Source organism: Callorhinus ursinus, unplaced genomic scaffold (assembly GCF_003265705.2).
Source record: "Callorhinus ursinus isolate GAN/ISIS: 27379988/994484 unplaced genomic scaffold, GSC_fseal_2.0 scaffold119, whole genome shotgun sequence".
NCBI classification, from domain to species: domain Eukaryota; kingdom Metazoa; phylum Chordata; class Mammalia; order Carnivora; family Otariidae; genus Callorhinus; species Callorhinus ursinus.
In genome coordinates, this window is record NW_027397181.1 from 66102 (window position 1) to 88016 (window position 21915).

At 62.6% G+C, this 21915-nt stretch overlaps 1 protein-coding gene across 2 annotated transcripts in view; it reads right to left on the bottom strand.

Moving 5' to 3' along the window:
• Positions 1 to 270: 270 nt before the first annotated feature.
• The window catches only part of PLXNA1 (plexin A1), a 45929-nt gene continuing 24284 nt past the window's right edge, over positions 271 to 21915 (bottom strand). For both annotated transcript variants that reach the window (XM_073889855.1, XM_025860274.2), the window contains 22 exons: positions 21801 to 21897; positions 21527 to 21720; positions 21283 to 21434; positions 21069 to 21189; positions 20634 to 20770; positions 19513 to 19680; positions 18962 to 19055; positions 18550 to 18789; positions 18323 to 18466; positions 17750 to 17984; positions 15147 to 15289; positions 13215 to 13471; positions 12861 to 12927; positions 9941 to 10087; positions 9673 to 9832; positions 8764 to 8867; positions 8394 to 8490; positions 7832 to 8022; positions 7471 to 7640; positions 5710 to 5922; positions 5473 to 5623; positions 271 to 3683 (listed from right to left, as the gene is read on the bottom strand). In XM_073889855.1, coding sequence (XP_073745956.1) covers positions 3588 to 3683; positions 5473 to 5623; positions 5710 to 5922; positions 7471 to 7640; positions 7832 to 8022; positions 8394 to 8490; positions 8764 to 8867; positions 9673 to 9832; positions 9941 to 10087; positions 12861 to 12927; positions 13215 to 13471; positions 15147 to 15289; positions 17750 to 17984; positions 18323 to 18466; positions 18550 to 18789; positions 18962 to 19055; positions 19513 to 19680; positions 20634 to 20770; positions 21069 to 21189; positions 21283 to 21434; positions 21527 to 21720; positions 21801 to 21897 — 3378 coding nt within the window. In that variant the 3' untranslated portion in view covers positions 271 to 3587. The remainder of the gene's footprint in view (positions 3684 to 5472; positions 5624 to 5709; positions 5923 to 7470; positions 7641 to 7831; positions 8023 to 8393; positions 8491 to 8763; positions 8868 to 9672; positions 9833 to 9940; positions 10088 to 12860; positions 12928 to 13214; positions 13472 to 15146; positions 15290 to 17749; positions 17985 to 18322; positions 18467 to 18549; positions 18790 to 18961; positions 19056 to 19512; positions 19681 to 20633; positions 20771 to 21068; positions 21190 to 21282; positions 21435 to 21526; positions 21721 to 21800; positions 21898 to 21915) is intronic.

Consider the following 21915-nt stretch of genomic DNA (forward strand, 5'->3'; position numbering starts at 1 on the left):
CCCAGAACCCCTAGCACAGCACTCCTGCTCCAGGGCAGCAACCCCCCAAGGCCTGGCGAAGCGGCAGTGGCCAAGAGCCTGCTCTTGCAGGCAGTTCTGGGGTGATGTGGCTGTGCTGGTGTGAACCCCACTGGGAACCGTCAGCACCCAGCTCGGCGGGCAAGGGGCCCGGTGCCGAGCAGGAGACGCGCTGGAGTGTAGGGCGCGCCTGCTGGGCTGTGGGCCCTGCCCCAGACCCCTCCCAGCAACGAACACTCAAGAGCCAAGAGATTTAGCAAAAATGTTTAATCTCTCTTTAATGTGTGTGTGTATTTACAAGTACTAAATCTGAAGAACAGTAAAATAGGAAATAGCCGTGTATTTACACGATCCGCGGGCCGAGCGCCCATCAGCCACACTGCTCCTGCGGGAGAGCGACCTCCGGGCGGGCGGCTCGGGCTGGCCGAGTGATCACTCTTCTTTTGGGTGGGGGCTCTGTGGCGTTAAAGGACAGCTAATTGTGGGCTTCGTCTTAAAAATATCTTTCTCTCTCTCTAAATATATCTATTCTAGCTTGTGTAGCACCAACGACGTGAGCCTGAAATCAGATCCAGAACTGGGGAACCGGGGTGTGGGTACTCTCAGCAAGGCCAAACCAGGGAAGGTGGGAGGGAGGTTTGGGGCCCTCCGTCTGGGGTACCCCAGGTCCCTCTTCCACAGCCCCCAGCCCCGGCTCCTCGGGCCCTGGGTCAGGGAATACAGGGCAAGCTCGAGGTATATGGAGAGACCAGGCTCCCAGAGCGAGGTGTGAGCTGTCTAGGGGCACTCCTGAGACCGTGTGGATGGGGGCAGGGTGGGGAAGGGGGAAGGCCAGGCAGGGGAGTGGGGAGGAGTGGCCTGTAGCAGGGCAGGCAATAGCAGCAGTGTCTGGGACAGGCTGGGAGCCCTTGCAGCCCACACTGAGGCCTGGATCCCCCAAGCCCTGGGACGGCAGAGGGGCGCCCACCCCCGTTGCTCAGAGCAGGGCTTCAGTTCCAGGCTCCTGCCGGGCCCCCGTGCCAGTGTCAGACCTTGGGGTGGGAGCCCCTGGCAGGAGGATGCGCAGAGGTGCCAGTAGGGTGCTACAGGATTGGGAGGGCCATGGGAAGTAGTGACAAGGAGGAGGCAGGGCCTAACTGCACCACCCAGCAGGAAGGCAGGTGCACACGATCTGCTGCAGGGGTGAGGCAGGCCAAAGACCAGCTCCACGGGCTCGCATGTAAACAGGTACTGCTAAAGTGCTTGGCCTCCCTCTGCCACCATTGCCCTGCCCGCCCACTGTCCAAGTGACAAGGGCACAGGGAGGGCCCCGCCCTGGAACCTGTCGCCTCGCAGAGGCAGGCACAGGGGGCTTGGCTCTGCGGGGACCAGGGAGGGCAGAGGAAGGGGCTGGAACTAGATTCTGAAGAGGAGGGACACAGGGGCCGAGGAACCCCAACCTGACCTCATGGAACTGGAAGAACAGGGGCTTCACATAGAAGCCGGCATCCTGGGAAGACTTTCAGGGAGAACGAGGCTTGCCCCCAGACGCGGCCAGACATCAGAGGGGAGGCAGGGGTGCACCCGGGGACAAGAATCCAGGCCAAGGCGAGCCGTTACCAAAAGACAGCCAGATCTCTAGCCAGACCGGCCTCAGCTGGGCTGCCCAGGGATGAGTCTACAGGAGCTGCGCTGGGGCCGGGGGTGGCCTGAGCTCCAGCAGGGCACCCACAGCCGCAGGAGGCCCGAGCCCTGCCCGGTGCCCATGGGTCCCCCGTCCAGCCTGTGCCAAGACCTTCCTGCAGCAGGAGCGCTCGGACTTCACGGAGCTCCCTCACGGGAGGAAGTGGCCCCTGATCTGATCTCCAGGGTGTGGCTCACGCTGCTTAGGAGGGGGGACCCCAAGACAGGCAGCCCGTGGGCGCAGGGCCGGCCACAGTTAGCTGTCCCTTAAAGTCCGTGGGAATCTTGAGTACCGTCGAAAAAGTGAACTTGAAAAGGGGCCAGGCCGCTTGTTTGTTCTCACAAGTGACTAATTAATTAAAAAACATAAAAAAAGGGGTCTAACAACCTCTAGTATTCAACACTTGCAGTTTTAAAAAGATCAAGTCAGACTAAACGCTAGCACGGTCATGCAGGAATCCATGGCCCCGCGCCCTGGACACTCTCGAGGGGCCAGCGAGAAGGTTTCTCCTTTGTACGTCAACAAACAAAAACAGGATGACCCGCAGGTCGAGGGGCAGAGGCCTTGGGGGCGCGCCACCGGGGGAAGCCCTGGCCACTTCCTCCACGACCATTTGGTATTGCTTTCCCACTGCCCTAATTTCCTTATTCTACATTGTGAAATTTCTCCTCCTCCAGTTAACTATACAGGACCCCACTGGGGCTGGAGACTGAGGCTAGAGCCACATATATATATATATATATGTACAGAGTTCTTTTAATTAAAAACGTGTTCTTTCTTGCTCACTGAGGGCGGCCGGGCAGAGCCAGCCTCGGGCCCCTCTGGGCACTGCGTTCTACTCCCGGGGGCCCTGCCACAGCCCCGGCTGCCCACCCAGAGTGCTCCCCTGAAACAACCAAAACAAGTCCCCCAGACGTCCCACCGCGCTGCAGAGATGTCGGACCGGAAGCCGCTGAAAGTGGACGTGGCGAGCAGGGGACACAGAGGGGGGACGAGGGAGGAGGGTGGCCGGGGGCTACTCCCAGGACCCGCGCGGCCAGAGAGCACAGCCCGCCCAGGGGCTGGTGCCAGGAGCGGTACTGTGGGGGAATAAATAACGGGAACGTGCGCTCATGACCCGGAGCCCCAGGCCCCAGTGGCTCCCAGAGGCGCAGCCCTGAGGACAGGAAAGGAGTCACCGAGTCCTTCTGGAAGTCACATGGGGGCGCTGGGCGAACTGTTCTGCAGCCCCTCCACAGGAGGGAGCTGGGGCCTGTCTGGGCGAGGTTGACGTGGCGCTCCGGCCTCGGCCGCGGCCGCGGAGAGCACGCGGTGAATCGGAGGATGGTGGCGGTCGTGCAGCGAGCGTGGGGGTGCCAGACGCGGCGGGCGGGCCGGCTTCAGCGGCCCTCGGCTGGGCCCTGGGCATTCAGCCTCCCCCGCCCAGGGCTGCCATCCGGGGCCCGCGCCTCACACTCTGCCCAGGACGCCGGGAACGGCTGGCGCCCTCCTATAGCCCCTCGTCCTGGCCCTTCTGACCTTGGCATCACGGCCTCAAGGAGACAGACCAGGCCGGCTACCCCTTTCCCGGAGGGCTCCAGCCTTACCCGCTGGTCCTTGGCAGCACCCTCTCCTCCCCAGGAGCCTCTGGTCACTGCTGGGCTCCCCCCGCCCCGTGGTGAGCAGCTCTGGGCACGGGTGGTGCTGCAGGCACGGTCCCCCACACCAAGAACTGGGACCCCCGCCAGGCAGGAAGAGGGGGAGGGCCGGGAGGACGCTGGACCGCACGCCCGGCCCCGAGCGCCCTGGCACTAGGCACAGTTGGGGCGAGGCTGCCTCCGGGGCCTCCCAGCTCTGGCTGCCGGACGGAGGCCGCGCCTGTGGGCCCTGTTGCTCAACTCCCACTGGGCGGTGATGGCCGAGTGTCTCAGCTGCTCAGGGCCATCGTGTCCACCACCTGCTCCAGCTTGCTCCGGAGCCGCTGCCGCCGCGCCTGCTCATCCTTCTCCAGGGCAGTCAGGATCTACGAGGGTAGGCGGGGGCGTCAGTGAGCCTGGCCAGGGCCACCTGCTCCCGTGGGGCGGGTACAAGAAAGCTTGAGGTGGGGCGGGGTGCCCAGGGAGCATGTCACACGGCCACCACCAGCAGGGCCTCTGGAGTCGGCACTAGACTCTGCTCCTTCCATTTCAGCTGAGGGGTCTGGGTTGAGCCTGGACCCCCAGGACCCCAGTGTAGAGAATGAGTCCCCCAGGTCACCATGCCTACCCTGTCCCCAAACTGGGCTTTCATCACAGCCAGCCCTTGGGGCTCTCTCAGTGCAGGTCTGTCAGAGCAGGGCCTGGCCTCACGGGGCACAGACACTACCCCCTCACAGCCTGCTCTGCACCCCAGCTCCGCCTGAGGCACCGAGCACTCGCTGGGCCCTCCGCTTGCCCACACTCCTGTGTCCTACTGGCCGTCAGCCCACCAGAGCACAGCCCCGCCACCCCCTCACTGCATCCAAGCGCCCCCAACCACCGCCCGTTTCTCCACACCCCGTTACAGCAGAGCTCCTCAGAGAGGACCGCGAGCTCCCCTCTGCTCTCCCTCGAGGGCCGAAAGAAGGCGGGCTTCAGTCCCCAACCTGTAGGCCATTCATCCTCCTCCGCACTCGGCCATCTGCCGTGGCCTGTCCCTGGCTCTCAGTCCCAAGGCTCTGTCTGTCCCGGCTCTGGACTCACCTCTGGGGCTGCCTTCTCCCTTCACGGATGCCTCCTTCTCTCGGCCACCGACCCCACACTTGGGCCTAGAGCCCGAGACTCTCCTGCTCTCAGATCTTTCCCCTCACACTTGAATAGCTGCGCCCCTTGCCCCTCAGACCCCTAGCTCCTGCAGCCCGCCTCACACTTCCTGTCACTCAGCCACAGGTCTGGAGACAGGCCCATAGCCAGTCCGATAGGCAAGACCTAGCCCCTGAACCCCACGGCCCAGCAGCGTGGCCGCAGCCTTGCCGGTCTCTGCCTCCCTCTCGTCCCCTGCTATCTGGCAGTCCAATCACGGCTCTAAACCTTGAAGGCCCATCTCACTCAGGGAACAGCCCAAGTTCCCCGAGGCGTGCACACCGAGGGACGAACCCTGCCTCAGCCTTTCCTGCTCCTCCCCCAGGGCCGGCTGATTCAGCCTCCCAGCCTCCGCCGTCCTACAACAGGGCCCACTCTGGCCTCAGGGCCCTGGCACTGGCCAGGCCCATCCTGCTGCTCCAGCCCTTTGTGCCCTATCCAATCCAGCCTGTAAGTCCATCCTCCCTCCCCAGACAGCTCAGGGAGCCCCAGCTCGGCAGAGACACCTAGGAGGCCTCCTGAAGCCTCACTCCAAGTCAGCAGCGGAAGGTGCTAAAGGTTGAGGAAAGGCCTGGTACCCTGCCCTGGAGACATCCACCCAGGCTGATAAACCCTGTAATGGGCCCTCAGGGCACAGGCACTCACTGACCCACAGTCTCCACCTTGGAAAGACACTGCCGTCCACTCCCCAACGCCCCACAATGACCAGAAGCACAATCCCTGACCTAGTGCAGCCCAGCCCGACCCTGCCAGGCCTGGCAAGGAGTCAAGACAGCATTCCCTCCCTGCCCCAGTGAGCAAGGTGGCCAGTCGGGGTGCAGAGTGGAAAAGGCAAGCGCCCAGCCAGCCCTGAGACGTGGGGAGGGGCTGGTGGGGCAGGGGTAGCTGAAGGGGCTTTAACGGAGGACGCTTGCTTGGCAGCATCTGGCAGGGGTCTGAGCTGGGCGGGCGTGGGAGAGGGGGCTCTGGGTGAGGGCCAGTGCGCGTGCTCACCTCATCCTTGTACTTGGTGATGTAGGAGTAGATCTCGTGCAAGGCGCTCATGCTGTTGAACTGGCTCAGGTGCAGCCGCGACTGCTCGGCCAGGTAGGCGCTCATGTCCTGGTCACTGATCGCAGGCATCTTGGCGATGTCAGCATAGTACCTGCAGAGGGAGGCAGGGGGAGCCGTGAGTGGGGTCCTGGCCCCATGCCTGCCTGCCCGTCTGCCCGCCCCCCTGGCGCCGCCTACCTCTCCACCCAGCTTTTGTAGTTGGGAATGTCCTTGGCATAGAGCAGCTTGTTGGAGGGTGAGTCCTTGCCCAGCTTGTGCTCAGACGTGGAGCAGGAGTCCATGAAGGTCTGGGCCACCACTGACAAGCAGGCGTCCGTGATGCTGCTCTTGTGTATGTCGAACACAAACTGTGGGTTCTTGATCACATTCACCCAGAAGCGCAGGGGCAAGCTGCAGGTGGGTGGGCCCAAGTGCATGGTCAGACAAGGCCTCAGCATCCCTTCCCAATGGTGTAGGGAAGGGGCTGGCCAGAGGGCCTGCAGCCCTCCTGGCTCTGACCTTCACATTGGTCACGGTTTTCCAAGGAGGTGGGGAAACTGAGGCCCAGAGAGAGCCAGGACTCTTGGTGAGTGCATCCTACCCCCCAGTGCCTCCAGGAGGGCAGCCCTCCCCTAGAGGCACACATGGGTGAGACATACAGACCCAGAAGTGCTCCCTCACCTTTGGGTGCCCAGTGCACATGGCCACAGTCCTCCTAGACCTGCATGCCTGCTCACATCAGGGGTCACACACACCCAGGTTGGCTCACCCCCATGGAAGGCACACACTCATGCAGGCACACCATGGGGCTGGTTCACACCTAAGCAGGTTCCCCTCCAGGGAAGGCTCATCCCCAAGACAGGGCACACCTGGCCTGGCTCACCCCTTCTCCTACCCAGATGGGCCCTGGAAGCAAGACCAGGAAAGGGCCCAGGAGACACAGCCCCACAGATAGCTGACCTCTTCATCCAAAATGCCACCTCTAGGACAGCCCTCAGCTAGGGTATGCATTAGCCACTAGCCATGTGTGGCAGTTTACAGAATTAAATTAAGTTAAAAATCCAGATTTTGGGTTGTACCAGTCCTCGGTCAAATGCTCAGCAGTCATACACGGCTGCCAGCCACTGCTATGAACAGCACAGATCTAGAACATTCCGCCATCACAGAAAATTCCCCTGGACGATGCAAACCTGCATGGCGCTGCCCCCTCTCCAGTGCCCCATGAAACCCTCTTAAGGAGCACAGGTGGAGCTGGAGGCCCAGGGTGGGTCCCAACCAGGGCCAGGGCTGCATCCCAGGCTTGGGAAGCAGCAGCTTGTAGAGGTCAAAGTCCTAGGAGAGCTAAGGTCACCAGGGGACAAGGGAGGAAGATGCCAGAGGCCAAAGGCACAGGAGCTTCTGTGATAGGGCGAATGGTGCCGAGGGCCCAGGGTCAGGCTCAGAGAGACAAAAGCCAGACTGGGTGGTGGCTGCTGGCCCCGTAGGGGGAGGGGGGAGGGCTTCAGGAGCGCTGGCTCTCACTGTCCTCACTGCAGCCGGTGAGAACGGGCCCATCCCACTGAGCCGACTGCTCACACGCAAGCCCGCACTCACACACTTGCACACAGCCACGCACACCCAAAGACACTCGTGAATCCAACAGGCATGGACACACACCCATATTCACCTCCCACGCCTAAGGCAGGTCCCACAAGTTGGAGCAGAGGACATGCCCACACCCTGGGCGGAGAGACGTCAGACGCCCCCAAGATGGGTGAGTCAGGAAGGCGCACCCACAGAGGGACTGGCCTCAGTGCGGAGGCGGTGAACCTGGAGGGGACTCTCTCCTCACCCGGGCAAACCTGTCCCTGGGGGCCAGCCTCCCGTGGCCCCACAGCCTCCAGCCCTCCTTGGCTGGACCCCTAGTGCCCTTGTTCCCCGCCCTGGGGCGCCCGCTATGCCCCATCCTCCCAAACCCACCAGTTGCTCTTCCACGTGTGGCGCACGTCTGAGTCGTGTATCTGGTGCTGGTCAGCCTGCTCGTCCAGGAAGTCGAACATGTACTTAATGGCCAACGGCAGGGCCGAGCCCCGGTGCGCCGTGCTGAAGATGGTCTCGAACAGATCATCCACAAATTTCTGCAGCGTGCCCTGCAGGCAGGCAAGGGCAGAGGTCCAGGGGGGCCACCAGGCTGCCCCCCTCGCCTCCCGGGTGGCCTGGGCAGCTGGTTGCCACAGGATAAGGGTGAGGATGAGGGGTTTGCTCTGAGCTCTGCTTTCTGAGGCCCAGGCCTGGCCGTTCCACCCCCTGACCTCCCCACCACCTGCCCACCAGGGCCTACTTTGGTGGCCAGCAGCCGTGTCAGATAGATCTCGGAGACCATCTTGCTGCCTCGGTCGCCCTCCCGCTGGTCCAGGTGGTCATGATTCTTCACCAGGTGCCATAGCTTGGTGCCGCTCTCCAGGTCGGGCGTGATCATGGGGGTGCGTGAACGCAGGCTGTCGGGGCTGCTCGCTGTGCGCAGCATGCTCTCTGCGGGCACCCTGCTCGTCAGTGGGGGGGCCCTCCACGCCTAGCACCCAATGCCCACCCTGGTGCTGGTCAGGTGGCCTTGGCAGCTCCCCTGTCTGAGGCTGTTTCCTCATCTGAAAACTGGAATCAACAGCCCCACCTCCCTGGGTTGTTGGGGACAGACAGAGATATCAGGGAGATGGCAGAAAGGACCACTACGTAACGTCTGGGGAAAGAGAACCTCCACATTTGAGGGAAAAGCCATTTCCAAGGGACAAGCCACGAAGAAGGCCCCTCCCAGCCTGCAGCAGGGAGCACTGGACGGGGGGGGGGGGGGGGGAGGGCGTCCCATCCAGGCCTGTGGGCCCTGCCGTCCCCATCTAGCCCCTCACCGTATCTGCTGAGAGACTTGGTGAAGGTGGATGAGTTGGAGATGTTGTAGGCAGACGTCTGCTTGGGCACCAGGGCCACTGAGGACCCGTCGGTCACCTGCGGGCAGAGGGCCAGGAGATGTGTGACCCATCATCAGGAGCCCAGAGGACACCCCCTTCCTGGTCTGAACCTGGAGGCCAGTCACCTCAGCACTCTGAGCCTGTTTCCCCAGCAGTGCACCTGCAGGGCTGCGTGGGGTCCCTGTACCCTCTTCTCCTTGAGAGATCCACTACCCAGAGCCCAACGGGCCTAGACATTGCACTGCCCTGGGGCCCCAAGAGGAGAGGCCCAAGCTGTGGCCAGAGGGTCAGGAAGCCTGGGGGTTGTTACCTGGTAGTGAGCTAGCGTGTTCAGCCTCTTCCAGTCGTTGTCAATCTTGGTGGTGACATCCTCATCCTGCAGAATGATGCGCGCCATGCGGCCTTGGCGCCACTCTAGGGGGAAGGGGAGTGCTGGAGGGGCGGGCCACCCGGGCAGGTGCCACCCACCCACCACTCCCTACCCATGATCCTGGCCTCTCAGAGCAGGAGGGAAAGGACAGGCCCCGAGGGAGCAGGGCATCCTGTGGACACTTAGTGAGAGGCCCGGAACGGCAGAATGAGGGAGAGACAAGGCTCCTCCCCTCCTCGAGGCTCCCATCCTGGCTCTGAGCAGGATGCATGCACCCCTGCGGGTAAGGCCTGCATCCCTGCTGCTGCCCACGCCCCCTCCAGCAGCCCTCCACCTGTTGCAGCTGGTCCACTGGGGGCAGCCCGGCCCTCCCACAGTATGCCCTGCCTTCCAGAGCTCTAGGCCCTCCTCCTCAGGCTGGCATTTGAGGCCAGCATGGTGCCCCACCCCGGCTTCTCCAGCCACAGCTACCACGCGAGCCCCGGGCCCTATACCTCCCCCCGCCTGCTTGGGCCCTTCTAGCTCTGCAGCCACCCCTACCTGTCTGGCTCATGAGCCAGAGCGGCCCCCTGTCCCAGCTCCAACAAGCCTACCCCCTCCTTGGTACCCAGGCACCCACCACCTGCCTGGCCCCTGGAAGGCAGCAGCCTCTGAGTGGACTTCCTGCTTCTTCCCTCTGCCCGGGCGGGGAGCAGCTTTCCAGAGCCCAGCCCAGACCACATCCCTTCCCACAGACCCCCCCACCCCCATGGCCTGCAGCACCCCCAGACCAGCACCGTGTCCGGCTCGCTGCCTGTAGCCTCAGGCCCCTGGCACACGCAGCCCACTTCCCCGAGCAGTCAGGCTCACCCAGGTCCATGTCCCCAGCCTTTGGCCGCTGGGAGTAGGGCACACCCTTGTACACGGCATCCAGCAGCTTCTCCTTAACCTGCGTCACCGTGTCACAGTTCAGCCCCTTCACTGGCACCTCGGGTGCATTCTCGTTCTCGGGGTTCACACAGTTCAGCGTCTGCGGGCAGGGCGGGGTGCAGCGTCAAGCCCCACCTCTCCGGGCGCACGCTGTGCAGGGGTGCATGGAGAGGGCAGGGCTGCACGGGACGGCTGGGCTCACACTCACCAGTGTCTTATAGTCGATCTGCTGCCGGATGAGCTTGTCCTCACTCAGGGAGTAGCGGGCCTCGCCTGTGATGGCGTCGATGGGGCCCTTCTCCATCTGCTGCTTGATGGCGCAGTAGAGCATGAAGAGGGGCTCCCCTGCGCACTCCTGCAGCAGGCAGGTGGGCATCAGCTGTGTCCAGGACACCCAGGGGAGGCCGCCTCCACCCTCCACTCCCAGCTTCTGGTGCAGCCGTGTGCACGCTTCCCACAACGAGAAAGGAGCAACTTTTCCAAATTCTTTTTAGCAGACAAGCAGATCCCTGATTCTAGAGCCCCAAGAAGGCGGTGCAAGAAAATAAATAGGTTGAACAACAGACCAGCTGCCCCTGTGAACTTCGAAGTGAAAATCCTAGTGTGGCCTCAACCAGGAGGAGCACACAGAGAAAAACGCCATGTGGCCAAGCCGGGTTTATGCCAAATAAGACCAAGGCCGGTGGATTCCTCCCTGAAGCGTCCCCCCAGTTCAGGCCTCAGCGGGCCCACCACCCCAGCCCCCAGCCCCCTGCCTGTGCTCCAGCACCCCACTCTCCAGAGCCTGACCTGAGCAGCCAACACAGCACCCAGGCTCCCAGGCCCACCCCACGGCCCGAGGCACGGTGGACCCTGTGCCGCACAGCACTGTGTCTGACGGTGACTGGCTGGATGTCAGAGGCCCACCCAGCTGGGACCCAGCCCTGCAGGCAGAGGACCACCCCTCCTTCCATCACCTGAGAGCACAAGGCCAATGCAACCATGGGTGCAGACACACTGACCTGGAGCTGCGACTCTCCAGTACCGTGGGACACAGGAGTCCATGGCCAAGACAACGAGAGGTGGGCCCCAGGCACTCAGCAAGAGTCTGCTTTGCCCCTGCCTCTGACCACTTGCCCTCTGGCTCCCCACACTGTAGCCACCAAGGCCACCTCCTACTCCTCCACCAACCAAGCGTGTCCCCACCTCAGGGCCTTTGCACCTGCTTGTCCCTACAACCAGAAATTTCTCGCTCAGATCCTGGCTGTGGACAGAAGCAGCCCAGGCCAGTCTCTGGTATCCCCCCTCACAGCAGGTATGGGCATGGCCACCTCCCTGCCTCATGGCCCTGGGCCATCTCCTCCTGCCCAGCATGTTCCCTCATGTGTACGGTGAGGGGGCAAACAAGAATGGGAAGGAGGAGTGCTCTGAGTAAATGTGGCCTCCCTCTCCCTCTCCCTCTGCTCACTACCCCCCATGTCACCACCCCGCATAAAGCAGGCCCCGCCCAGGAGCCCAAAGCACAACCCTCAGACAGCACCACACCCACACAGCCCATCCACCTGCCGTGTCCTGTGTTGCGCTCACACGGCACACACACCCAACCCAGGTTCTCAGACCGGACGTCAAAATGAGTCCCCTTTCTCTGGGTGTGCAGAGTCAGGGCCAGACAGGGAGGAACGGAGACAGGGCTTGACACCAGTCCTTGCTTCTCTTGGCTTACGGAACACCATTTTACGAGCACGTAAGTGCCCCCTGCACGGTCTGCACAGAATTGCATTTCTACAAGAAAGGCACGAGTCTGTCACTGGCCACCAGTTTTGTGCAATGATAATGTTGTTTACGGGGCACTTGTCATGTGCCCAGGATTCTGAGACTCTGCCACTGCTCCCTCCTGCTGTGGCCCCCACCGGACCAGCCCCGCCTGGCTCCCCCGGGGCCCCCTTGCTGGAGCTTGCACGTACCTCGGGGACCTGTTTCCCTCGGGCTAGCTAACTCCTTCCCTTCCTTCACACCTTTGCTCAAGTCCCTCATCCCCTTGATTCCCTGCCCCTTCTCACCTGACCTCGCATCCCAGCATCCCATCCATGCCTCTCTCCCCAGTCAGGGAGAGACTCTGCCCTAGGCACCTCCAAGAGTCCACCGCTATCCCCAACTCAGTGAGGACCCCGGCAACTAAGGTCCATGACCAAGAAGCAACCACAGTAAAATTGAGCTCCAGGCCACCTGCGGCCAGCCCCCACCCGTGGCCACTGGGCTCCACTGCCTATGACCTTGGCCATCTGCAGGGCATCAACCAGATGCCAGAGACCAGGTGGGAGCACACTCGAACCATACACACTGGGCTATGCTGGGCATCCCCCATCCACCTCTCCAGCAGGACTGTGGGCTTGTCTGCCAAGCCTTCAGATTTTAAGAGAAGCAGATATTTGGCTCTGAATCATCTCATTTCTAAAGAGCAAGTAACCAGTCTCACTGCTTATACCCCCCAAAAAATCCACCTGGACCGTATCTAGTGTCCACCCTATTCTGAGGCTGGCCACGGGTCTCCAGGGCTCATCTTCTGAGGGTGGGGGCCTGTCCAGACAACAGAGGAGGCCCAGGCGGCCACCATCTCCCAACAGGGGCCAACAGGAGCCCCCAAGAGTCTACGGCCATACCACCCTGAACGCGCCCGATCTCGTCTGATCTCGGAAGCTAAGCAGGGTCGGGCCTGGTTAGTACTTGGATGGGAGGAGCCCCCAAGAGCCTCCCCAGGCTGGTCAGCACTGGGTGCTGGACACAGAAAAGTCCCTGCCCAGATGTCCCCTCCATCCCTGGCTCTGGACCATGGGCTCAGCTACTGAGACATGGGCCTGGGTCCAAACTCCAGCTTAGCCAGATGCTCACTGCAGCGCTGGGGTGTCCACCCCTACCTTGGGGCTGGGTGAGGCATGGTCAGTCTCCAGGAAGAGGAGGAGGAAAGAGGCTAAGGAGACACATGTCCTGGGGGAATTCCTGCTGAGACCCAGTCCCCAGCCAAGCCCCTCTGGGCTGAGACCCCCCCCCCACCACCTGCCCGTGACTCTCTCTTCTCCTATTTCCCTTGAGCCCATCCACCTGCCTGACACCCCACCTCTGATGTTCCCTCCTCCTCAGCAGCCACCTACCTTCAGGAATTTATACAAAAGGAAGGTGAACCAGTTGGTCAGCATCTTCTCCGCCACTGACTCAGTCCTGGGGGGCACAACACGAGGGGGGTGGCTTGACTCCACCGCCATGCCTGCTCACTGTGCCCACCCCACTCCCGCCTGGGGTGCTGAAGGTCAGGCCCTGCAAGGCACCGCAGGCGTCAGGCGGCTGGGGGCTGCCATGGAGACCCCAGCCCTTGGCCCCAGAGCCAGGCCTCTGAGCTGGACAACTCTGGCTTGGCACCAATGGGCACTGGGTACGGCATGCTCTGGGGTGGGGGCCCCGCACCCGATGCGCCAGCTAGGGTCTGCAGGTCGGAAGTCCAGGCTCACCGCCGCAGCAGCAGCTTGGGGTGGTTCTTGCTCTCTAGGTTCTTCTCGATGAGGTCAGACAGCAGCTGCTTGAGCACCCCCGTGGCATACTCCATCTCGCCCTGCAGCGCCGTCATGATGAGTGAAGCCACATTCCCACGGTCTCGCATGGAGAAGCTGCGCTGGGCCTCCAGCGTGCGGATGAAGGTCAGCAGAAAGTGCTTCTTGGTGAGCAGCTGCCCAAACAGCGTCAGTGACTTCTCCACGTTGGCCTGCACCTGGGGGAGGGGCAGCCCACAGGTGCGCTCAGACCCAGAGGGGCACCCAGCCCCCACATGAGAGGCAGGAAGGGGAAGGCTGAGGGCAGGGCCAGAGAGGAGGCCTTGAAGGCAGGGGACATGTTGCCCTAACAGGTCCCTGGGCCTCAACTGTCCTTGGTAGAACGGATGTGTCCGGGCAGCTACTTGAGTAGCCCACCACAGGCAGGGACGGGGCAGACCAGTGTCAGTGGGAGGTACAGAACGAAGGCCACCCTCTTTGCAGCCAGACACTGGGACCGCCACCTCCTGAAGCCTCGCTCTGGTAGCTAGAAGGAAGCCAAACTCAATGCCCCATCTGCTGGGCACCAGCACAGAACGTCCATGGTCTCACTCTGCACTCACAACAAGAATCACCTTCCCCACTTCACAGGGGACAATAAAGTATCCCCCCACACAGCGGGTATGGGCAGGTAGTCCCAGCATGGCCACCTCCCTCCGCGTGGCCCTGGGCCATCTCCTCCTGCCCAGCATGTTCCCTCACATTCACAGTGAGGGGGCAAACAAGAATCAGAAGGAGGAGTGCTCTGAGTAAAGGTGGACTCCCTCTCCCTCTGCTCACTACCACGTGACATGGAAGTGGGGAGAAGGGGTGGAATGCAGGCATGGCTGGCTCCAGGGCCCCTACTCTCTCTCTTACACACACCAAGGCTTGTCAAAACAGGAGATTCCCCACCAGGCCATGCAGAGGCTGCCAGTGCCACTGCTCCCAGCCCAGGCAGACAGGTGACAAGACCCAAGTAGAACACAGTCCCAATTAAGAGAGCCGTCAGGCTGGCACAGCAGAGGACCACATCAGGAAAGAGATGTGACAAGGCATGTGGAGCCCTTGATGTGGCAGCCATCCCCGGGATGAGGAGCTGATGAGCAGCCCAAGGCAGCCCTGGGCCTGAGCCAGAGTGATAGGAAGGCCCATTCCAGCAGAGCTCAAGAGGGACTGTCCCACCGAGAGAGCTGTGACAAGGAGGGGCTCCCCAACATCCGAAATGTGCACAGATGGGATGCCCTCGGCAGGACAGCATGAACGAGCTGACTTGCTGAGCCTCTGACTGTTTCTGGCTGGGCACTGGGCTCCTGGCCTGCTGCTGGGGGCTCCTAGAGGACTTCGGGGCCAGCCCTCTTCCTCTCAGCAAGCTCATGCCAATAGCCTGAGTACTGCCAACACCTCCACAAAGCAAAAGTCCCGTTCCGTGAGGGCCGCCGTGCTGCAACAGCCACACACTCACCCCAAACAGCCACGCAAAGTCCAGCTGAGCCCCCACACCTCCCAGTCCGCACAGCAGTAGCCCCCTGCCCAGTGAGGCTCAGCATCCAGAACCAGCCAGGAGACAGGCCAGGTGAATGTGCACAGGCGGTACACAACGCACTCAAGGCCTCGATAAAATAGAGGCAGGTCCCAGTGAGCCCAGGCTCCAGCCAAGGTGGCTGGCTGGGATGAAGCCCAGCCCCGACCGCAGGCCCCCACCAGGCCCGTCTCCCCGCCACTGCAGAAGCACTACAGGGAGCCAAGGGCCCTGCCTCCCAGTGCCCCTCCCAACACGTGTGGGCCATCCCCCGGGGGCCCCAGGCTGCCCGACAGTAACCAGGAGCCCCAGCAGTGGGCAGAGGTCCCAGTGAGCCCCAGCCAACAGCCCACCTCCATCTCCTTGAGCACTGGATGGTCCTCGATCCCGGGGAAGAGCACCCGCATGGCGTACGTCCGGTAGTCGAGGAACGGGATGCCGGCACCATCCAGGTCATTGGTCAGCTCGTGGATGTCCGTCTGCAGCTCCGCAAAGGCTGCAGCCAGACGAGGTATCAAGGCAGCTGCCCCCCCAAGCCCTCCCACCCTCAGGGCCAGGCTCCAACTCTGGCTCTGCGGCTCGCTGGCTGGGTAACCTTAAGGAAACCGCTCAGTTCACCCAGTGCTAACACATGGACAAAACCTCTGTCCCTCTGACGTGTCCCAGGATGCACCAGACAACAGCAGAGTAGGTGCTGCGCCCAGGGCCGGGCTGAGAGGGGCTTCCTGCATCTAACGTTGGCACCGGAGAGCAAGGAAACTATGGGTGCTGGCTCCCTCCACCACCCTGGGGTGCACACTGCCCGCCCCGGCTCCCCTGAACCCTCCACTCTGACAACCGCCATATGCAGAGCTCAGACCCACGGGCCCTCTCCACTGCCCACCCTGCTGAGGGCAGCTCTGCTTCTTTTGGAAACAAAGGCAGGCAGGGCAGGGGCAGGCCTCAACGGAACATTCCAGAGCTGGGAGGTGTCTGCCCTGCAGCGGCCCGAGGGAGGCTCTATCTGATCAGGAGCCAGAGGAACGCGAGGCGGGCTCTGGGGGATGGTTGGCAGGTTTAATTAAGAGCAAGGGCCTTCACCTCATGGGCACCGCTGCCAGGAATCTGGTTATCGCCGCCTGGCCGGCCCTGCAGCACCCACCAGCCTCTGCCCCCCACACTGCGCTGGCAGATAAAGGCACCCTGTGTGCTGGCCGCGGCACACGGCTGTCGTCATCCTGAGGTTCTCCCTGCCCACAGAGCTCCCCATCTAGGCCACCTGACTCCCACCTAAGCCTCACACACCTGCCTGTGTCCCATGGGGCGGGTGGGTCGGTCCAGGACCTTTCAGTTCTCAGACGGGCAAGGGTCCTGACTAAATGGGACACTCTTAAGTCCCGGGGGAGTCACCAACAGCCCAGTGCCCGGCCTGCTGCAGGCATGAGGCCCCCATGCAGCAGTCACCCCCAGGGCCTCAGCTCCCTTTCCCTCATGCCCCAAATAGGAACACTCCCACCACCTGCCTCCCAGAGCTGTGGCCAGCATTCACAAAACGTCTGAGGTTGCTCTTGGCACCTAAGACAGGTCCTTCACCTGTCAATTACCACTAGTGTGGCTCCATCCACCCCTTGTGACTGCCCCCATTTCCCTGATGAGGCGGTAAGCTGGGGGCCACAAGGAGACGGGGGCCATCCCAGGCTGGCCCCCTGCCCGGGTCACACAGCCCTGCGGTACCACCTCACACCAGCCAGAGAAGCGAACCAGGTCTGAGGGTGGCCATCACAGGCCAAGGCTGCTGTCTGCTGCCTAGAGCCCGCGGCACACACAGCAGCCGCACCCACCCCCTCAAGTGGCCAGCGTGCAGCCCAGGGCCTCCATCCCAGGCCACCAGGGCTCCGTGCAGGCCCTGACCTATGCGCCCACCTCTCTGTGCCCACCCTGCAGCAGTACCCTTGGCTCCTGGGCAGGTCGGGCAGTATCTGCTCTGCCAGGAATGAGCACACTGGTCTCTCTGGGACACGAGGGACAGAGACAGAGTGGCCTCTGTTCCAACTTGGGGCCCATCCCCCTCACCCTTCCTGCAGACACCCGAGTCCACTGCTCACATTTTTCTGACATCTGTGGCCCCTGCCTGTCAGAACCCACCCTATTCTCTGGGGTACCCCCCTCCTGCCCTTGGGGTCTGCCCACTCTCACTCAGGGGCTTCCAGGGGAGCAGGCTTCAGGGAAGGGGGCACGTGACTAGGCATGGCATCAGCAGTTGGGCAGGGCTGGGCCCAGTGGGAAAGCTGAGCTTGCCCCCTGTGCTGGTCCTGGCACCACAGGGAGGGATCGCTGAAGACACAGCTGAGGATCTGGCCCAGCCATGCTGGAAGCCAGCTGTGCCCCAGACTTTCCCTGCACAAAAGCCCACCCGACATCTCCCTAATGACCTGGGCTGATTTCCACCACTCACACAGCAGGGTCTTAAGGGACCCAAGCCCCTTTTAGGAGGCTGGGCTGTGGCCTCATTCCCGAGACGGCCCCTTGAAAACAAAGACCAGTATCAGCCAAGGTCTGTATGTACTCAGGGCCTAAAGAAAGGGCCCCCGCTCCTTGGGGCCATGCCTGGCCCTGGAGATGGAATCACCGCACGCATGCTACAGATGAGGAATCTGAGACACAAGGTCATGTGCCCATTCAACGTCATGCAGCCAAGCAGGGGCACAGATGCAAAGCTCTCTGGCTCCAGAGCCTGTGTCTCAAGTAACACCCATAGAGGCTGTGCTCGCCCAGGGTCCAGCTGCAGGCCTTGGTCAGGGCCTCGCCCATATGCCCGAGCCTGAGCATGGCATAGCAAAGGCGTCGGGAAGGTCAAACACCGAGCAGAATCATGGGGAGGACAGGGCCTGGCTCACATGCGGCGGCAGCCAAGTAAGCCCCGCTCCCTGTGCTCCCCACTCCCCCACACGGCGTGCCTGCAGCTCTGACGACGCACCTTCCTTGCACTCCAGGGCCACGCGGGACTCCAGGTTGTCCATCTGCAGCTGCAGCCGCTTGAGGGTGCGGTCGGCGTCCCGAGACTTGCGCTTATAGGCAATGAGTACAGCTACAATGACCAGTAGCAGGAGGCCCCCGCCCCCGCCGATGCCGACGATGGCGGGCAGGGTCAGTAAGCTGTCCGAGTACACCTGCAGCATCCCTGGCGAGAATTCGAAGCCGCCAGCCCGCACCTGTGGGTGGGGGTGCAGGCCAATCAGGAGGCCCCTTGCCCACTGGGAGCTCCGGAGGCCCCTGGTACCATGCCCCTTGAGAATCCCACAGCACTTGCCCCTGGCCTGAGGTGGGCAGAGGGTGGGGATGTGGGGACTCGGCAGGTGCCAGGCCCACCAGGGGGCACCAGGGCCAGGCGAGGGCTGAGCTGGGTTCCCTCTGGGACAGAGGCAAGTCTGGGGCTCAGCCACAGAGTTGGGATTGCCCTGGGTGGGGCAGGGTCAGTGGGTCAAAGGCAGGTGGGGCCCAGGAGACCAGAGCTGGGGCCAGAACATGGATGGGTGGGCCATGGACGCACCGTGACCTTGTGCTGCCCCGTGAGGTTGGGTGACTCGCAGAGCAACTGGGTCTCTGATACGGTGAGGGCGCAGGGTGTGGAGCCGATGAGCACTGTGTAGTTGAGCCGCGAGTTGCCAGGCGCAGGGGGCAGGAGGTTCCGGCCCTGTGAGGGTGGGGTGAGCCAGACAGTCCCACTGCCCCACAAGCCCCCCATCCTGTGCCCCCACCCAGATCACAGTGGCCCACCTTGAGGATGAGTGGGGAGCTGGGCTTCAGCTCCAAGAGGCCCGTGGGGCTGAGCGGCTCCAGCACAGGGTCCGGGTAATAGAGGAAAGAGGAGGCGTTGAGCACCAGCAGTGCACGCACATCGTCCATGACGAAGCCCAGCTCGTCGGGCCGCTCCCCCAGCTCCGGCGGGCTGCGCGTAGGGTTGTCCACCGATGGGGCCCAGCACACCATGGTGGTGTCGTTGTACACCAGGCAGCTCTGGGGATGTAGGCGTGGATGCTGGGCTGGCTGCTTCCCACATGGAGTCAGGCCCTGGCAGGACCGAGGGGCCGCAGCCTCGCCTGCACATGGGGGCCCCCACCTTCCTTCCCTGGGGTCCACGTCCCCCCCTGCAGTGGCACAAGCTGCTAGGGGTCCCACAAGGACTCACGTTCTCCCTCTCGACACCTCCATACTTGGCCCTGATGCGGGGTTCGCGGACGGTGGCCAGGTTGGTGCCCGTGACCGTTAGGAGGGTCCCTCCGCTAGAAGATGGGGTAGGGGTTCATGGGGGGAAGTTCTGCCCGGGCCCAGCACATAGGTTGGGCCAGACATGCCAGTCGGCCCCCCACAAAGACAGCTGACAGGTTAAAATCCCCACACACCGGACCTCCAATGGCACCAACCACGTCTCAAGGTGGACACAGTCCATCGTCCTGAGAGCCGTGGCTCTGGACACCTTACTGTGTTCCTTTGATCTTCCTGAGGAGCTCAGCATCCCAGAGTTTAGAGGACAATCTGTTTCCGTGATTGACACGAAAACCGGGCTGTTGCATCCAGGGCACAGTAGCGCTCTGGATCTTTTTCATACATCCGTTTAGATTCTGCTCCCAACCCCTGCCCAGTGTTGAGAAGCAGAAAGAGAGGCAGGTGCAGGAGCGCCACCCTCGGCAGGACAGATGGGGTCACTGGGGCTCAGGACGGGCTGGAGGGGGCACCCACCTGTTGATGCTCCACTCGGGGTCGATCTTCAGGATGGTGGGGTCCTCCGTATAGTTGTACTTCACCTCCGGGTTGGTGAGCTGAGCACGGTTGATGTTGATGACGATGGGGGCGCTGCCAGGGCTCTGCCCAGGGGGCGTCAGACACCGGATCTCTCTGGAATTCCTCCTTGAGAGGCCAGGGGGAACAGTGAGGACACAGGTGGTAGGGCTCGCTTACGAGGTGGGCTAAGCGTCTAGGCTCCATCACAGACAGGTGTGTGGGCAAGTTACTGGACCTCCCCAGGCCTCATCTGCCCACCAATAAAATGGCACCCCAACGGGACCTGCTCCAGGTAGCTGATGACCGTTACAGCCACTTTCCCAACAGCACTTCCGAGGGGCTAAGTGTGTCTCCCAGTGGGCCACACTCAGCACCAACTCTCACTAAGGCAAGTGAGGCACACGCTCTCCGTCCCCCTCCCCGCTTCTGTCTCCTGATCTGAAAACGGAGCCAACCCAAGCCTGGCCCATGACGAGGCAGAATGAAGTGGCCAGCGTGGAGAGGGCACTTGGTCATCTCCAGCGAGCAGCAGCCAGCCACTGCCTGCACCTGGGTCCCTGTCCCCTCAGCTACTTCAGCACAGCGGAGGCTCCCCAGCCGCCAGGCCCGCTCCTGCAGCAAGGCTGCAAACACCAATAATTAGTCTGATAGCAGATAATTACCGCAGGAAAATATTTAAAGGGCCGTTCCATTATCATCCCTAATCTAAAATTATCCACTTCAAGCCTCAGGGCTTTTGTCAAGATTTCTTTTTTCCCTCTTAAGAATTTTTTTTAAAATACTTGTGTTCCCAAGGGATCCCCCTCACCCCAAAACAGGGCAGTTGTGCCCGCCCCTCAGGTCCAGGCCCTGCCCACCCACCAACCCTGCCTGCCCTGCCCTGCCCACTCTAGGAGGTAGTGTGTCTCTATGGTAACACTCTCCGCCTCTGGTTTCCATAGTGATCACCCCAGCCGGGCTCTCCACACCCCCCCTTGTTTCCTGGGCAACGGGAGGGGGCATGCAGCCATGTGAACCAACCACCACCCAGGGAAGGCAGGCCCTGCCCTGGCCCCCCACTCCCCATCTGCACCCCATACCAGGAGAAGGAACAGGGCCGACCACCAACAGACACAGCCACATCGCTGCCCGCATTCAGGTGGCTGCCCTCGATGCCAATCCAGGTGCCGCCCGAAAGGGGCCCTCGCGCAGGGCTCACCCGGTAGAAGGTTGGCGTCTATGGGAGGAAGGGGCTTGCTTGAGCGGGAGGAAAGGCCTGCCCTTCAGGCCAGAGGCCTGCTTGCACCTCCAGCCGGGCCCCAGGCCCTGTGTGCACACGGGCTCTCATATGCAGCCCACAGTCAGGGCCCAAAGTGTGCAGGAGGGACCTGGAGTGGGGCCTGGAGACAAGGAGGGGAGGGGAGACCAGAACAGAAGTGTTGCACGATGAAGGGACCCACCGAGGACCAGGAGCTCAATCCAGCCCCTGCACAGCTCCCCCTTAGCAACCGGGGGGCGGGGGGAGGGGGGCTTACCACGAAAGTGAAGCGCTTGGGTGACAAGGCCCGGTAGTGGGGGGAACAGTCTCGCACGCACACCTCCACCAGGGCATCATGAGCCCGCACTGTGCTGGCATCCCCAATCTCACAGACGATCCTGCGGGGTGCCAAGGGGCCTCAGTGGGTTGCGGGGTCCAGCCCGGGGGGTTGGGGTGCCCCTGCCCGTCCGCACGGCTCGGGCTGCACTCACTGCTCGGCACTGATGTACTCGCTCTCCACAGGGCTGCACAGCACCTTGCCCACACGCACGCCCAGCCGCACATCCTCAAAGCGCAGGCCCAGGTTCTCGCCCGTGATGGTGAGCCGTGTGCCCCCCTGCCGCGGGCCCGTCTCGGGGAACAGCTGTGGAGAGGCCGGGGCTGGGACAACCGTGCAGTCCGCCGCAGGCTGAGCGGGGCAGGGAGTGGGAGGAGGCCGGGGGCGGGGCTGCCTACCTTAAGGATCTTGGGGTCGGTGCAGCGGCTGGTGCCATGGCGGGCATGCATCCAGGCGGCGGGCGAGTCGGCGGGGCAGTGGGGACGCAGGGAGCAGCGGCGCTCGGCCACGCACCAGCCACACTCGAAGCGCGGGTCGGCCTTGAGGCAGAGGCCACAGCTCTCCCGCAGGGCCGGGCACTTGTACAGGTGGGCTGCAGGGAGGGGCGCGGTCAGCTCAGCCCGCCCTCAGTGCCCCCTGCCCCCGCAAACCCCAGACACCCGCCCAGCTCACCCTGAATGTTCTGAGGGTTGTCGATGACGAAGTTGCCATTCCATACCACCGACAGGTTCACGGGCAGGTCGCTGACATCATTGCCCTCATAGGAATACTGTGGGCAGTGGGCAGG